Genomic DNA, 17,457 nt, shown 5'->3' with positions numbered 1-17,457 from the left:
CACATGTATTGCTAATAATCCCAGAGTAAACAATGTTGAGGTTTGTGTTCTAATGTCTCTTCTAGTCTCAAAGGAACATGAAAGCTCAATAAACTCCAGGAACTGGAAGAGAAACTACAAAGAAGCCGTTAAACACAATTAGAATTCCCGCCCACTGAAACTAGAATAGATTTACTGAGGAAACACTCTGTGTGCTCAGCCCTGGTGAGGCTGCAGTGAAGAGATATCCCAGAAAAGCCACACTTGGGAGGCAGCTCGACTAGTCAAGGCAGGCATCTGACAGAGAAGGCTCCAGCCGGGCACGCTCCAAGCAGAGAAACTTGCTACTCCGTCTTCAGAGGGCATGGGCGCCCAGGCGGGCCCTTCCCAGGCTGGTCCACCCCGCCACCAGTCCAGGCTTCAGACCCCACAGGTCTGTCCTCACTGCGGCCACGCCTCTGCCGCGAAGTGGATTCCTTGTTCCTTGTGATGTTACCCAAGGTCACATGTAGTCCCCGGATCGTGACCACGTGAAGCCAGAAAGTGCAAGGTTCCTGAGAGCACGCAGCCACTCCAGTCACGATGTGTTTGCTCCCCTTCCAGATGGACAGGGCCCAGAGTCAGCTGCCACCACACGCAGGGGCTTGGTGTCCCCGTGGGAGCTGCAGCAGCGGGGCTGAGCCGTGGTCTCTGCTGTGCGTGGATGGGGTATTTGACACGGCAGCAGCCTTGGCGAGCAGGAGCCCGTGCTGTTAGGCCCATGTGAGAGCCTCACTCCCCGCCCCCGCGGCCTGTACTCAAGTCCCCACTGTGCCAGTGCCGGGCAAGGACTGAGCCTTCGCTGAGTCGCTGTCCGTCCCAGGGACCCTGGGGCTTCTTCTCCGATGGCTGCTCTCTGCAGTCACACACAATCCACACATCGCACAACACTGTATGTTTCCATGCTTGTTCCCATGGATTCCTCCAAGCCTCCTTGTTCCTGACTCTAATCCGTTTGAGTAACCAGCCAAGCTGTTAGCCACTGCCCATGATTCCATGTTTTTAATATTTGCTTATCTGAAAGGCAGACACACACAGATATTTTTTTTTTAAGATTTATTTATTTTGAAAGGCAGAGCGACAGAGAAAGAGGCTTCCATATGCTAGTTCACTCCCCGCTGGGGCGGGGCCAGCTGAAGGCAGGAGTCTGGAGCTCCATCCGGGTCTCCCTCTTGGGCGGCGGGGACCCAAGTACTCTGGTCATCTTCTGCTGCTCTCCCAGGTGCATTTGCAGGGAGCTGAACCAGCACCCATGTGGGACGTCAGCATTTCTGGCAGCGGCTCAACCCGCTGTGCCGTAGCACGAGCCCCTCCTTCCATGTTCTTACCACGGCAAGAGTGGGAGCTCTGCCCCGTGCAGGTGTGTGCCACGCGTCACCTGCAGCGGGGGAGGCTGGCCACAGAGCCCTATGAAACGGGTGTTTCTGTGAAGGCGTTTGTGGACGAGACCCGCATTTCCAACACCGACACAGCGCTCAGCCACTGAGCTGAAGGCCCTAACAGAAGGGGCGGCTGACGACCCTGGTGGGACAGACTTCCTCCAGCCCCGCCTCTGGACTGGGACCATGGCTTCGCCCTGCCTGGACACAAGACCAGGAAACACCAGCTCTTGCTGCGTCTGGGGCCTGCCTCCCACCCTGCAGCCTCCTCAACAGTGTGGTAGCAAGATACTGCACTACTGGTTCTGCTTGTCTGGAGGTCCCTGGCTAACGGGCAGCCCAGACACAGCTTTCCCCATTTTGTCTTAACCTAACAGTATATTCCAGGGATCACTTTACAGCAACACACAGAGATCTCTCACTCGCCTGGGTGACTGTGGGACTCTGCAGCTCCCTGTCTCTCACAGACACTGGACCCACTCCCGTGTCTCGTTATTACTGCCGTTATTCCACCACTGCCTGGCTGGTCGGCATTTCACACCATTGCTGTTCTACCTCTGCTTTACAAAAACCAACATGATAAATATTTTTGCATACCAAGATATCAAGGTGTGCTATATGAATATAAAGGCCCCAAAGAGGGTCACAGGGCATGTATAGTATGCATATTTGTTGCTTTTGAAAATTTTCACAAAGGCTGGCATTGTGGCACGGCGGGTAAAGCCTCTGCCTGCAATGCCAGCACCCCTTATGGGTGTCGGTTCATGTCCCGGCTTGGGTAGAGGGCAACGGGGCGTGCCTTCCACGGCTCCATGCAGGTTCTCTGACATGCCGGGCAAGGCCCTGCCCTGGCCCCTTCGCCTGCTCCCTCCTCTGCTGGACCTCACTCCCCTCACCCACAGACCTCCTGACCCCTCCCCCTCCCCCTCTTCTGCTGGACCTCACCCCACAAATCCTCCTGACCCCTCCCCCTCCCCCTCCTCTGCTGGACCTCACCCCACAAACCTCCTGACCCCTTCCTCTCCTCTGCTGGACCTCACTCCCCTCACCCCATGAATCCTCCTAACCCCTCCCCCTCCCCCTCCTCTGCTGGACCTCACTCCCCTCACCCCATGAATCCTCCTGACCCCTCCACCTGCCCCCTCCTCTGCTGGACCTCACTCCCCTCACCCACAAACCTCCTGACCCCTCCCCCTCCACTGCTGGACCTCACTCCCCTCACCCCACAAACCTCCTGACCCCTCCCCCTCCCCCTCCCCTGCTGGACCTCACCCCACAAACCTCCTGACCCCTCCCCCTCCTCTGCTGGACCTCACTCCCCTCACCCCACAAACCTCCTGACCCCTCCCCCTCCCCCTCCCCTGCTGGACCTCACCCCACAAACCTCCTGACCCCTCCCCCTCCACTGCTGGACCTCACTCCCCTCACCCCACAAACCTCCTGACCCCTCCCCCTCCCCCTCCCCTGCTGGACCTCACCCCACAAACCTCCTGACCCCTCCCCCTCCTCTGCTGGACCTCACTCCCCTCACCCCACGAATCCTCCTGACCCCTCCGCCTGCCCCCTCCTCTGCTGGACCTCACTCCCCTCACCCCACGAATCCTCCTGACCCCTCCCCCTCCCCCTCCTCTGCTGGACCTCACTCCCCTCACCCCACGAATCCTCCTCACCCTCGCTTCCTTCGGGCTTCACCTCAAATGTGCCTTCGGCAGAGCTACCTTCTGCCGAGCTACCTTCTGCCCACTGCGTGCTCACCATACCTGACCACCCCGATGTGTCAGCCAGTTCTCGCTCCTCCTCCAGGGGAGAGTGGTGCTCCGACAGAAATGGCTTTGTTCCCTGCCCTGTTCCAGTCCAAAGAACAGAGCCGGGGCTCAGTGAGGAGTGAAGGGAAGGAGAAGGAGAGGACGAGAGGAGCACACGGAGGAGGAAGGCTGGCCGCTCCCTGGGCCGTGGACCCCTGCTGACCGTTTCCTAGGTTAGAGGATGGCCTGGCACACTGTAACCAAACACTGACACTTCCCACAATCCCCAGCTCCCAACCAACCGAGGGCAAAGCCAAAGTTACTGCGCTCGGCTGAGTGAGCATGGGGGCTGGGTACACGGACTGCGACCAGGGACCCCCGAATGTCCTGCTTGCATAACCGCCTTCTAGAACTTCAGCCCGTCTCTGAGCCGATGGGATTTTCTGCGACCTCAGCGGCATGGAGGCTTAGCCAGATTAGCTTTACTTAGAAAATATAAATGACTTTTCTTACATCCCAGAGTTCTTGGGAGTAAAATTTATATAAGCCACAAATCCAAAGAAGTGCTTCAAAGAGAGTATTTGGGGACCCTATGGGAGACTTGGGTCTCACTGGACAAGGAACCCCCAGTCACAAGATGAGACCACCTAAGCAAACGTGCGCCCACAATAACAAAGTAGGTGCTGGGACCTAGGCCGGCTCTGCCTGTGGGCGAACAGTGAGGCGGAGCCCCAGTGTTTTCTGTGTTCAGAATTAACCAGGTGCTCGCTGACGCTTCCGTCGTGCAGGCAAGACGAGATCAGACGTGAGTGTTAAAGCTCCCCCCTCACTAAGCAACGAGCAGACTCCTCATCCTCCACTCTGGGTCTCGTCCTGTACGACGAACACGCCTCGAGACACGTGTGCTATTCTTGACTTGTGAAACACCTGAGTAATCACAGAATTTAGTGAGTTTCTGGTATCAAAACCACGAGTATAAATTGAATAAATCCACATTAACAGCTGCTTAACAGTGATAAAATATACTTTTATTTACTTTGTTGAGTCAGAGGATCATAAAAAAATTATTGCTAAAGTAGATATCAGACAAACAGAAAGAGGTGTTATAAGTCCAGTTACCTTGGAGTTTATTTAAACTAAAACGGTCATAATGTTTTCATGCAATACATACTTGGTTCTTTAAATAACAATTGTGACAAAGAGCAGAGAGAACTGAGGACGCTGCACTGTGGTCCACACACACACTGGTATCCGAGTGGTACATCATTAAAGAAACACCCCACGCGCTGCAGGACACACAATGCAGAGGCATGCCTTTATGTGGGCACAGGAGTGCAGGTCAGGGAAGAGAGAAAATCACACTGGGCTACCCAATTTCTTTAAAATCACTGAGCAAGAAAAGCAACATTGAACTTCCGGACTGATTTTACACAAGTTCTATACAGTACCTTGACTCAAATCCAAGAGCGAAACTTAAGACTCTCCTCCTCTATGTTGGGTAAACAACCACATGGTAAACTTAGATGCCTTCCCCTGGACTTTACCTGGGAGTGGTCTTTTAATTTTTTTTATTTAAAAGAGGGCAGGTTTGGCACTTTTATACTGATGTCACCAATGTTAATATTTCTTGGGATCTCAGGAAGGTTCATATTCTTTACAGCTGACACAGCACGGGCTGGGGCTCCTGCTAAGCCAGCCTGTATACAGAAGCAAATACAAGAGAGAGAAAATGTACAACTCAGGTGGAGCTCATCACAAAACACAACGGAAGACAAGGACAAAACGTTTTCTATGACAAGCTTAGAAACCAGATGGCAGTTTGAACTGACATGAGATGGTTACTTTGAAATACTAATCTATAAAGAGAAAACAGTTGACACATTACAAAAATACAGTGAAGACATGCAATGATAACAATGTCAGGATTTAAATACAAATCGATGTGGACTACCTATATATTATACACAATATTCACATGGCACAAGCTAGTCTTCATCTATATCTTGATTGATAAATAAGCACAAACCATAACTGACTTTAGTATCTTCAGCAAGTATCTCTTGCAACAATCATAGTTTGCTATTTTCTTTTAAAATGGCATTTACTGTCGGTATGTGCTGTGAAACAGAAACTCAAAGTAATAGGTCATGCTTAAGTTTCCTTACTCAGGGATAAACCCTCAACATATTTTGAAACAGGAAAATTAGCTTTTAAAATTGTGGGGACTCCTCTAAATTTTCCTAAGAAAGTTCTAGAACTTTTTTTTTTAATCAGGCATTTAGGTGAAGCCTCAATCTAAAGAGAACAGTTTTGCCTAAAGGTGAAACTGCAAGGAGAGATCATTCCAGCCCTCTGATGCCTCAGTAAAAATACAAGGATTAAAAACGTTTTGTCATAGAAGATAGACTCAACATTTATATATTCCAATGATAGTGTACAAATTTGGAGAAAAAACAGAATAAATACAAGAGGTAGCATATATAAATAAATGAATCTAAAATTCTCAGCAAACATCACCACTGTTTAATATGTGGCTTTCCTCGTACTAGAAAATTTTATAATTTGTAAAGTGATTTTGAAAAAAATGCTTAAAAATAAAAGCAAAATGACACACAATTACCTTTGTACTTAAGGTTTAACTTATTTACCGTTCGGATTTTGTCACTTTTTACTCAGGGTGTATGATAACGCAAAGCCCAACAAGCACATCTGCGCTCAGGGTACCATCTTGCACAAAAGCAGAGAACTAAGTAACAAAAACAGATTTCCCACGTTGCTCAGAAAATATATATATACATATATATAAAAGACAACGGCCATGAATTGAGGCATTCGTGTTAAAGTCTCTTCTCATGATTCTAGTTTGTTTCTCATATGTAATCCTACCTCTTTTGGTCATTACAATAATAATAATAATAAAGCTGTTACCTGAGAAAAATCTTGACTGATACAAAATAGGCCAGTGTAAACTATTTGCTGAATAAAGGATACAAACATTGTTAAGCAACGAAATAAAAGCCACGGATTATCAATTCATAATTGGAAATAGAAAAATTAGTAAATAGTATTAACAAGAGATGTGGTCTACACAGGCAATGACACGAGTGAATGGATGAGATTCAGACTCAAAGGCTGAGTAGGGCTGGGGCATTCAGTTTTTATCACTTAATGGATGTTAGCGGTTTCTGATGTACAACTAGAAATCTGACTTCCACATGTATACATACCTGAAGCAACGAGGGGCTTGTTACATCCCACTTCCCTCCCACTCCCCAAAAGGTGTTGGGGATGCAGGTGAGCATTATCTAAGGAAGTATGGCTCAAACCCAAAGGGGTCTTTATTGTGATCACATTAAGTTAAAGGTCTCGCTACCAAAATCTAGAATGATATGGCATCAAAGAAGAATCCAGCTCAAAGAGACTTATCACTTTATAGGCTTATTTCTACCCGGAAGTACATTGTCTGCAAGGGAATAAACATCATTTTACAAAACCGCAGGCATTCTGAAACTAGCATCGTTTTTCCAGGTAGAAGGGTTTTATAATTTTTCTAATTAAAAGACCAATTTACTACTATTTTTCCTATGGGATTTCCATAAGTGGCATAAATGAAGAGCAGAATGCAGAAGAATATTTGTAAAATATCTGAATATACATATCTTAAAGTTTTGAATTATTAACTTCACAAGTTATTTTACTATTGCAAAAGAGAAACAGAGAATGCATATGTATGTGTGTGCACTTTACCGGATGCTATGGTTTGTAATTATAAATAGTCACATTTTTTAAGAATTAATGTTATGCAGCCCTGTTTTTTATATTACCCTGTTACCATTACCAGCTGAACTAAACCTAAGAAAATAAGAATAAAAAAAATGCAACCTGTTAGATTTCATTAGATTAAGTTGTGACCAAAGACGGTGTAGACTGTTGGCTGCTAATGAGAAGACATAGTCAACACAGCAATCGGTCCAACAGCATGTATGTGCCACGTCCTCCGTGTGAAGCCTAGAGAAGTCACTACGTACAACAGACTACAGTTCTTCTAAACATGAGCAGCAAGCCAGAGACATGCAAAGGATGGGGACTATCCAGAACACGCAAATGAATGAGGAGGATCAAATTATTTCTCAAGCATGTTCAATACTTTCGTGTGGCATGTCACGAATTTAACGGGCAGGAAATTTAAAAATTGTTACGTGTACTTAACACTTTAAGGAGGTGGGCTCTGCAAAATATACAACGTGAATTAACTCCCTCAAGGACCAGTGCTCAGTGGGTGCACGCGTAGAGCAGCCATCAGTGTATGTACGAGAACAGGGCGTACTCAGCAGGTGAACACCAGCACGGCTGACGGCCGGTTTCAGTCTCAGACCTCCACGCGGGGGAAGGCTGGAACACCTTTCCCAACACAGAAAATGAAGCAGAGGTCATTTGCCCCTGGATGTCCGTTTGCTGACACGGGGGTGTGAAGTCATTTTCATCTCATTTGTTTTTTAAGTAAAACACACTCAAAGCAATATGGTAAGTTTTACTGCCACTTAACTTTTTCAATACTAAAATTTCATGGAAATTTAAGTTTACCTGTTAGTAGCATATACAGCACAAAATGCGAAAGTAAGATATTCCTGGACAGTACAACGTAGCTCTTCAAGGCTTAAATGTACATAATTGACCCAAAGCAGGAATAAAGAGGAAGAAGTGCTACTGGAGAAATAACTTGTTTCCACCGCTCTGCTCGAGCAGGGGGACTGCAGCGACTCCACAAGAGAAGCGAACACGTGACCCCAGGCGGTCAGGAGCATGGCCGGAGGAAGCAATGAGGCACAGGCTATATAAAGGATGGGCATGTTTTCTCTCCCATGAGATTAAACAAATTAACAGAATTCAGAGAAAGAAAACAAAATGAAGTCTGCAAATATACCAAAATGAGGCCAAACAGATAGAAGACTTGTACAGACATACTCTTGGGAATTTCAAGCACTTGAGTCACAAAGATAGTAATGGATGGGTATGATTCGTTTTTGATTTTGTTTTTAAATTGCCAGACCCAAAAATAAACAAAATATGTGCAAGCAAACTGAAAAAGCAGCATTACTATGTTTCAAAGAACCTGAAAGCTCCCTTTTTCTCATGCAACAGCAATTAACTTAACGGGAAAAGGAAAGTAATATTAGTTATTTATTTTATCTAAGACATAAAACACAACCCTACCATCTTACAATGTTTCTTCAAGTCTAAAGGTGGCATAGTAAGATGGTAGGCGGGAGGCTCTCTAGCCACAGAAAGCTTCACACCCCTGTCTCCCGAAGCTGCTGTACGCACAGCCCTCATCTCGACCTAATGCACAGTGAGAGCACCAACATTAATAAGCACAGTTTCCAATGGTTTCAGACTCAAAATCATTAACAAAATGATGACAGATTTTGAAAAGGTGTTTCTGAGCAAACAGGAATGTCAGTATTTTAATTTCTGAATGTTGAGGCAGAAGTTCGAATCTGAGGATTTACAGGAAGCTTAGTTTTTGTTTTGAATGCAATGCTTTAATACTCCGATTCAACAGGTAACAAAGACTGATGACGATCTTCTCCGGAGCAAGAACTAGAGGACTGACAAGTGCATCAAAATTGGCATGTTCAGACGCTTAAAAACTTCAAAAATTACTAGGAATTTATACAGATTCTCATCCGTGACAGTTTTAACAGCAGACACCGTATTTGCCTGTGTGAAGTCCAGCAGGCTAGTGACATTCATGGACTTCTTACAGCCAGTTTGACCATGGCCAGTGACCCACAGGTCCTCCGAACTCTGTGGCAGGGCCCAGGAAGGGGCCCCCTCCAGGTAGAAGGGCAAAGCTGGGGGCTGATCTGCCAACGTTTCTCATTCTCTACGATCCGGACACGGCCCTGCCTGACAAAAGAGCAATTACTAGTTCTAATGATGGAGTTAACAGACTGAGCGGCTTAGGATTCTCCACTAGGAACTGGCAGCGTAATTAATATAAATTAAATACTGGAACACAGACACTGGCAGTGAGTTCAATCAGTGGAAGGAGTCAGACTGCTACATGTTTCCTGTACCAATGGGAAGTAACAGGGACCAAGAGAGGCCCAGCAGGGCCCCGGCACAGCCCACATTCTTCTAAGCCACAACAGTGTCACTGCTTCTCAAACACTCCCAGAGAGGAGTCATTCAGTGGCTAAAGACAATGCCAAATTCTTGGTGATACTTTCCTCATTAGTAAGGTAGATAATTTAACTTGTCAAGTTTTTTTTTTTTTTAACTCCATAAGACTCAATAAATTTTCATTTTGAAATTTTAAATTGGAGGACTGTAAACACCCCTCCCAACAAATGGTTTCATGCAAAATAAGTTGCCTATTACCATCTATGTGGAACTTTTAAAAAGTAATACAGTTAATTTATGTCACGAAAAAATGTACAGGAAATACCAGCAGGAAAATTATGCTTCCAACTATGACATGTCTGGGTGTCAGAAGTTCTGCTACAGAACTACAGTGCATTTTGATCAATATTTTAATTACATTCAATTCAAGTTTTAGATTTCTGATCTTACTTTTTGTTGGTCACTGTTTAATGCACCTGCAGGTCAACACTGTAAAAACAATTCTGTTAAGACTTTGGAACTGAAAACCATTGTGCAGAAAGGGAGTGCTACTTGAAAGTCACTGTTCTAAGCCTTCATGCTTCCTACTTTGTATGCAAAACTCTGGTTTTTAAATTCACAGCTTCCAAAGCCCAGCAGGCAGTTTTATGTTAGAATACTATTTTTGAGATAGAAAAAAATCTGTGAGGGTTAAATAGAGATTGGTTCTGCTAAACAATGTTTAAAATAAATCTGAGTTTTTATATACAAAATAAATTGTCATTTCTACAAATGCAATTTGTCAGTTGAATGACAATGTTTTTTAAATAAACAAGAAATTTAAACTTTCCTTTTACAATGCAGGCAGACAAAACAGAACAAACATGACATCAATGATATACTAGTAAAATACACTAAGTCCAATCAAAGATGGAGAAACTACAAGGAGAAACTAGGATGGAAAAGAGGCTACAGGACTATATGGGTTCATTAACACAAAGAATTTTTGAGTCTGGCCTAAATAATTGATTGCCTTCGACATCATTTTGCTTTCCCTTTGTTACAGCACATTTTGCTCGGAGTCAGCAATACCTTGTCTACCTGTCCTGTCTGGGAGACTGAAAGATAAAGCTCTGCAAGAGAGAAGACGGAAAGGGCTAGAAAGATCAGGGTGCTCAGGAAACAAGGACTGCCTCTTAAACAGTGGCTGAATTCAGACAACACGAATACGAAAAAGCTACCAGGTCTCCCCAGCCCACCCCTGCACCCCACCCCCACCCCCCCACCCCCGGGAGCCTTGCATTCACAGGCGGATTCTTGGTGCCTTTTATACCCCCCATCCCTCCAACCTCCCGCTCAGCCCTCCAGATCCTGGTGTCAGAGCGAACCACTTTCCCGTCCAAGCAGAAGAGCACAGCACATGAGTGCACCTGGGCTTCTCCTGGCCGGAGGGTCTGGGGGGGCCCTGGCTCCCCCCATCTGGCAGTGGAATCCAAGTGGTCCAATGTCTTTCATCACTGGAAACTCACTGTGCTTAAGCCAATATAATACAATCTGGTTTCTGACAAAGCACCTAGATAAATTCATCTTGTATTTTTAAAGCAGAAGCTTAGTTCTATTTAGGCTGAGATAAACACTATTCCTACAGTATTACTTACAGAAATTTTTAAAAGTATGCTAAGTTCTTTTCATCAAGCATGGTATTCTGGATTTTAATTAAGTCTTTCTTGGTAAACTGTTGCTTTAAAATACATTTTAACTGAAATTTTGTAAGATATGGACCAGTGGTGTGGAATGTCCAGTCCACAGGCCATCTATGACCCACAAAATCATTTGGTCTGGCCCTTCCAAGGCAACCGCAGGTGGGACTCGAGATTCCATTGACCTATAGCAGGCTAATGTTTAAACTGATGATCTTATACGGCCCACAGTGATGGCATAAAAATCTAAATGGTCCTTGGCAGCAAACAGGCTCCCCAGCCTTGATTTAGATCAGTGAAAGCTTACATTTTAATCTCAAATAATTTTGGATTTTTCTGCAGAACCATATCTCTGCTATACGTAATATCTAATCAGCTAAAGTAACTTGGGATTGTAAAGTATCTGAGAACTTTCAACATTTCAGGGTCTCTGGAACAAAGCTGGCAGCCTCCAAACATACTTCAAGTACACCAAAATTGCTGAAAAATTACAAAAAGTCAACATAATTTTCAGCACTATTTCTTAAAATAAGATCAGGACTAGCTGGCTTCATTTGACTCAAAATTCTGTTTAAAAAACATCTTATTTCATAACTAAAACATTAGCAGATATAGAGAAATACTTGGTGAACATAAAATTTTGTGGCTTCTTCCCAGTCAGACCTGAAATGTACTTTCTCATCCAAGTCAAAAAGGAAAATGAATCTGGTACCAGGTGACAACTGATTGCTCACGCTACAAGACCATCAGGATGAACACTCAGCTCCACCAGTATTCTAAGCTATCTTAAATAGTACCATTTCTGTGAAAAGGGTTTTTTTTTAAAGTTATACTATTCTTAGAACTATATGATTTCCATCAAATAAAATTCTGCAATCTATCACCTTTACAGATACGAGAAACTGCCCATTAACAAAGTTTTCCTGGACAGTCAAAAAGCAAACATCATCACACAAGTCTCTTTATGGCAAACATCATCACACAAGTCACTTTATGACTTGTGAATAGTATACAGAGGACACTAAGAAGCAAAGGAAAACAAAAAGGAGCACCACCAATGGAAAGGAGCAAGCACCTGGAAATGCAGTGATTCCCAGGTAAGGAGTCAAACAGTTTTACAGATGGTCACGCAGAATCCACAAGACACAGACCCACTCACGTCAGAGTGATGATGGATCATGTCCCTTCCACTGGCACTCAAAAATGGACAGCCACATCGCTTTGTAAAGCAATGGTTATCAAATTACACTTGAAGTTATTTTAAGACTTTAAAAGCTACAGTTCAGGGGTTAAAGTATATCTTTTACTCTACTAAACAATATATTCCAAATTAACTATACTAAATAATATTCTAGCTCTTTTGTCCTTGTTCTAAAACAAAATTTTCTCTGTTAACCTACTATATATTTTCACCCTTCAAAGCTGGCCATAGATCACACAGAATACATAGTTACTTAAACAGTCATCACATGAAGGGCTTTACCACCACTACAAGCCTCTCCGCTGGGAAACCAGCAGGGAAGCCAAATGGAGACACAGAGAAATCCAACACGCTTTTAAATTTAAAGTGGGACCCTGGTCAAGGTCTTCCTAGGAAGCCTCAAGTGTTTTAACTTCAGATTTCGGATCTGTTGATCGTCTGTGCCTCTTTCAACTGAAACGAGCACAGGAGTGCATCACATGGATCCTCAACAGGCCAACAGGGAGAACAATCAATCAGTTAAACTGATGCTGGTGTATTTAATACCTTCTTGCTTTTATGGCAACATTTACGTCAAACACACATCTTACCTTGTGCTAATAATTACAAGTAAAATGTATCATTCCAACTTGAGTTACGGCTCTAAGGCTCTAACACCAAGCGTAGCACTGCAAGAGTTGTCAGGACTACTCATCCGTCTACACTCTGCTGTGGTCCAGAAACAACCACAGCAAAAGGGAGCTTGAACGGCTTGGCTACAGCACTGGCTGCCAAAGTAGGGTTTATACAGTGGAACCGTGCGTGCTGGTTCCAGGTTGCACCTATTAGCACAAACTTAGCTAAGTATAACAAGCCAAATCTCTCTTACAGAACGAGATAAAAACCATGAACACATGTATCAATGTATAAAGCATGTAACTTAACTACCCTGTTAGGGAATTCTGGAGTAGAATCCAGAATTGAAATATTAAAGTACTGAATTTCTTTTCCCACTGCGCACTCAGACTTGTAAAGTGCCAATTGTAACTTAAAACACTGCTTCCTCATAAGATAATTCTATTCCCTTTCCTTTCCCTTTCCAGAAATAGTTTTCAAACAATGAATTTACGCATCTTTAAAAATATCAGTTCTAGGATTTCCTTGACAGTTATTGATCAGAATTCTACAAAGCAAATATTAGATCTCATTATTCACATAGCTAATCCCTTTTCAAGCCACTATGGCTGTGGTTAAAAGAAAAATACAGAAAACTATTTGGTGGGTAGTAGTCACAGAACATTCAACACACTAAAATGTGTATACTCTGATTTCTAAAACTGACTCCGCGTCCTGGGGAACCTCAAGGGTGATACTGAAGGGCAGACAGTGCAAGCTACAAACCATGCACAATTCACAGTCATGCTCAGAACCTCACTGACCAGAGCAGTTCCCATCCTTACCTCAGATTTCTCCAGCTTATTCTGTGCATCAATCTGTGTAACAATCTCATTCATGTTGGTCTCCAACACCATTCCCCCCATCACCATTTCTGCAAGAATATTGTGAACCTAAAGGAAAAAAACGATCAAGTAAACCACCAGTCATCTCGTTTCCATACAAAAAACACTCATCTCTCTGGAGACGCCCACGTCTTTTAGGAGCTGTTTGTCAGTAAATGAGAACCAAAATCAAATATAGTCCTCCATATGTCGGGGACTGGTTCCAGGACCCTCCATGGGCACCAAAATCTGTGGACAAAGGCTGTATCATTTGTGCATTGCCTACATTGCATGAAATGGTGCAGTATTTGCATACAATCTACAGACATGCTCCCATATTAAATCATCTCTCGATTACTTATAACACCTAACACAAAGCACATGCTGTGTAAATGACTATGGGTCTGTATTGTTTATGGAATGACAAGAAAAATATGTGCATGTACAGTACAGACCAATTTTTCTTTTCAGACATTTGGGATCTGTGGCTGGTTGGTTGAATAAAGGACATGGAACTCACACACAGGGAGATCTGACTGCATATGTATCTCACTGCACATCAGATTATCGCATTAATAAACACAATCAGTGCCTAAAGACTATATTCTCGATGAAGAGGTAGGCACTGAACCCTCTGTGGACATTCAGAAAGAGAAACATGTATGGGAATGACAATTAACAGGAAAGCTACTCCAGCATGATTAAGAATACATGTCTGCCACATGAAGAGGGGAAACTCAGGAGGGGAACATGACACATCCCACGACAAAATAATTCATGATCCAAGAACTGGGAAGAATGTTTGCAGACCTAAGAGGATGATAAAAGATCTGCTTTCAGCTTAGCCCTCATTCATATGGTTGACATATTCTTGCATTTTTTATATATTTTATTTAAAACAGATTTTTATGGAAAGAAAATAAAGGCTTGCAACATACTTATAATACAATTTATTAAACTCCTTTGATGTTCACTTAAAATAATATTCAGAGTTTTTATCCTATTTTTCTAAACTTTTACAGGTACTTATTTTTTTTAAAAAAAGATTTTATTTATTTATTTGAGAGGTAGAGTTACAGACAGTGAGAGGGAGAGAGAGAGAGAGAGAGAAAGGTTTTCCATCTGCTGGTTTACTGCCCAAATGGCTGCCAACAGCCAGAGCTGAGCTGATCTGAAGCCAGGAACCACGAGCTTCTTCCCGGTCTCCTACACAGGTACAGGGGCCCCAGGACTTGGGCCATCATCCATTGCTTTCCCAAGACATAGCAGGGAGCTGGATCAGAAGAGGAGCAGCCGGGACTTGAACCGGAGCTCATATGGGATGTGGCGCCACAGGTGGAGGATTATCCTACCGCACCACAGTGCCAGCCCCCAGGTACTTAAGTTTTTAAGAGAATAGCAAATACCACATTGACAATGGATTTCTACTGCTTGTTTAAAAAATACATGCCCTATATGCTCAACTGCATAGCTTTTTCTAAATTTCATTTTTATGTACTTTAAAAGTAGTGACACAGGTAAGTGGTTAACAGTCCACGCCTCCCAGAAACTCAGGCATGAACAGTAACAGTTACTCCATAGCGTAATCTAACTTTAATAAAAACACTGACTCCATTTCTGATGTCTGACTTCTAACAAACTTCAGTGCCCCACCAGCCTCCTTTCCTCTTTGCCCACAGCTGGACAAGCTGCCGAGAAAGTCTGCTTCAACCTCTGCACTCGGGGAAGGGCACACCACGTGGGAACTCTCATCCCAACGCCCACCTCCCCAGCTACCACAAAACCCCCAGCCAGCGGTGGTCCCCTGCCCTCCACAGAAAGCCCCACCATGTCAGCAAGAAAACTCTCCCTACTCTCATGGTGCAGCATACGGCTTGAGCGGTCTCTACATACAGCCAATTTTGGGCTGGGTGTGAGCAAAGACCTGTTCCACTACTTCAAGGTCACTACAACACTAGCCTGTGTGACTGATACAAAAATCAGGACTTAAAGATCTGTAATAAGGGGCCAGCGCTGTGGCAAAGCAGGCTAAGCCTATGCCTGCAGCTCCAGCATCCCATATGGGCACCGGTTCATGTCCTGGCTGCCCCTCTTCTAGTCCAGCTTTCTGCTCATGGCCTGGGAAAGCAGTAGAAGATGGATAAAGTGTTTGGGCCCCTGCACCCGCATGGGAGACCTGGAAGAAGCTCCTGGCTTCAGATGGGTTCATCTCCTGCCGTTGTGACCATTTGGGGAGTGAACTAGCAGATGGAAGACCTTTCTTTCTGCCTCTCCCTCTGTCTGTAACTCTACCTCTCAAATAAATAAATAAAATAAAATAAAATAAAAGATCTGTAATAATAAACCGGTAACAAACACAATAAAAGAAAATACATGACCTTGGTTTAGGACTTGGGCAGTGGGCCACATGAAGACTATTACACCTAGAATGTCAGTGGTTCCTGTGTGTGGTAACAACACATTTGGTAAAACTATCAACTGTGATATCTTGACAAACGTTCCAATGAAAACCTTTATCTCTCAAAATGGAAACCACTGATGTGCCAGACAGTGCAGCTTTGCCACCATGGATTCCACAGTGAGGACAAGAGAAACACGATCAACACGAGGCATGCAGAGAAACTCGCCCTCCCTTTGTGTTTACACTGCTTTATTTGAAAGGTAGAGAGAAGGGGAGAGACAGAGAGATCTTCCTTCCGCTGGTTCACTCCCCACATGGCTGCTTTGGCTCGAGGTGGGCCACACCAAGGCCAGACGCCTGGAACTCCAGCTGGGTCTCCCAGGTGAGCTGCAGGGACCCTCCACTGCGTTCCCAGCCCCATTAGCAGGCAGCTGCATTGAAAGCGCAGCAGCTGGGAGCTGGCGTCCCAGGTGGCAGCTGAACCTTAACCCCTGCATCACCAGAGTGGCCCCACCCTTTCTTCTTGCCTTTCCATGCTCCCTACTGCAGTGCCAAATGGCCCACTCTGGAGGGCAGCACCAGGGGCACCACAGTTTTCTCCTTTCACCCTGCCAGCTGTGCCCGGATGCAGTCTGAAGGTTGTGAGCAAACTCTGTCACCCCTAAGAGCAAACAACCTGAGGCCCCCGGAAGACCCCTGACAACCAGAAAGCCCACGGCTGAATGAAAGCCGAACAGAACCTGGCCCCCAGCAAAGGGCTCAGAGCAAGGCCACCCGTGCTCTGCACGGAGCGCGCAGGGATGGGGAAGACCCCTCTGCCTGGCCTGAGTCTCGGGACCCAGACACTCGGGCTGCACTGCACTCAGCCTAGAAGGAAGAGACACTGCTAGTGGCACGTTCTAAACCAGGGTGCAGCGTTGTCACACACAACAGGCTGCACACACATACATGGTATGACCTTGTCTTTTCTATCTGGAGACGTATTTGTTTCTGTGCATACTTGTACAAACAAGTCTACAAATACCCATATTCTAAAATGTTAACAGTAGCAATCTCTGGGACTGAGATAATTTCCATTTATTTTTCTCTTATCTATATTTTAATGAATGTCTGTTAATATCAGATAGAAGTTTCAAAAACACCGTGTGTCATGTATAGAAGCTAAAGATGAGTAGAGCTTAATTTTCTCAAAGAAAACTTTTCTTCTGTGGTAGCAAATGTTAAGAAGTGCACTCTCCCCGCATTCTACAACAGAATTCCTGATTTTCTTTTAAAAATGCTCAATGCATTATATAAGCTAGTGACTTCTGGGTAGTCTTTTTTTTTTTTTTTTGACAGGCAGAGTGGGCAGAGAGAGAGAGAGAGACAGAGAGAAAGGTCTTCCTTTTTGCCGTTGGTTCACCCTCCAATGGCCACCGCGGCCGGCACGC

At 44.7% G+C, this 17,457-nt stretch overlaps 1 protein-coding gene across 4 annotated transcripts in view; it reads right to left on the bottom strand.

Annotated features, from left to right (window-relative positions):
• Positions 1 to 4,148: 4,148 nt before the first annotated feature.
• The window catches only part of AP3S1 (adaptor related protein complex 3 subunit sigma 1), a 60,435-nt gene continuing 47,126 nt past the window's right edge, over positions 4,149 to 17,457 (bottom strand). Inside the window, exons 5-8 of one of the 4 annotated variants that reach the window (XR_011389645.1) lie at positions 13,588 to 13,695; positions 10,340 to 10,380; positions 6,071 to 6,118; positions 4,694 to 4,839 (exon numbers count right to left, since the gene is read on the bottom strand). Coding sequence is in view for 3 of the 4 variants with exons in the window: in XM_070076018.1 (XP_069932119.1) it covers positions 4,711 to 4,839; positions 6,071 to 6,118; positions 13,588 to 13,695 (285 nt within the window). In the remaining variant the exon portion in view is untranslated. Of the gene's footprint in view, positions 4,840 to 6,070; positions 6,119 to 10,339; positions 10,381 to 13,587; positions 13,696 to 17,457 lie in introns of all 4 variants that reach the window. The other 3 variants (XM_070076018.1, XM_051844090.2, XM_008254913.4) reach the window with 3 other exon arrangements.

The sequence above is a fragment of the Oryctolagus cuniculus genome, chromosome 6, assembly GCF_964237555.1.
Source record: "Oryctolagus cuniculus chromosome 6, mOryCun1.1, whole genome shotgun sequence".
Taxonomy (NCBI): domain Eukaryota; kingdom Metazoa; phylum Chordata; class Mammalia; order Lagomorpha; family Leporidae; genus Oryctolagus; species Oryctolagus cuniculus.
Note: the sequence above shows the minus strand (reverse complement) of the source record. Positions and strands in the feature narration are given on the sequence as shown.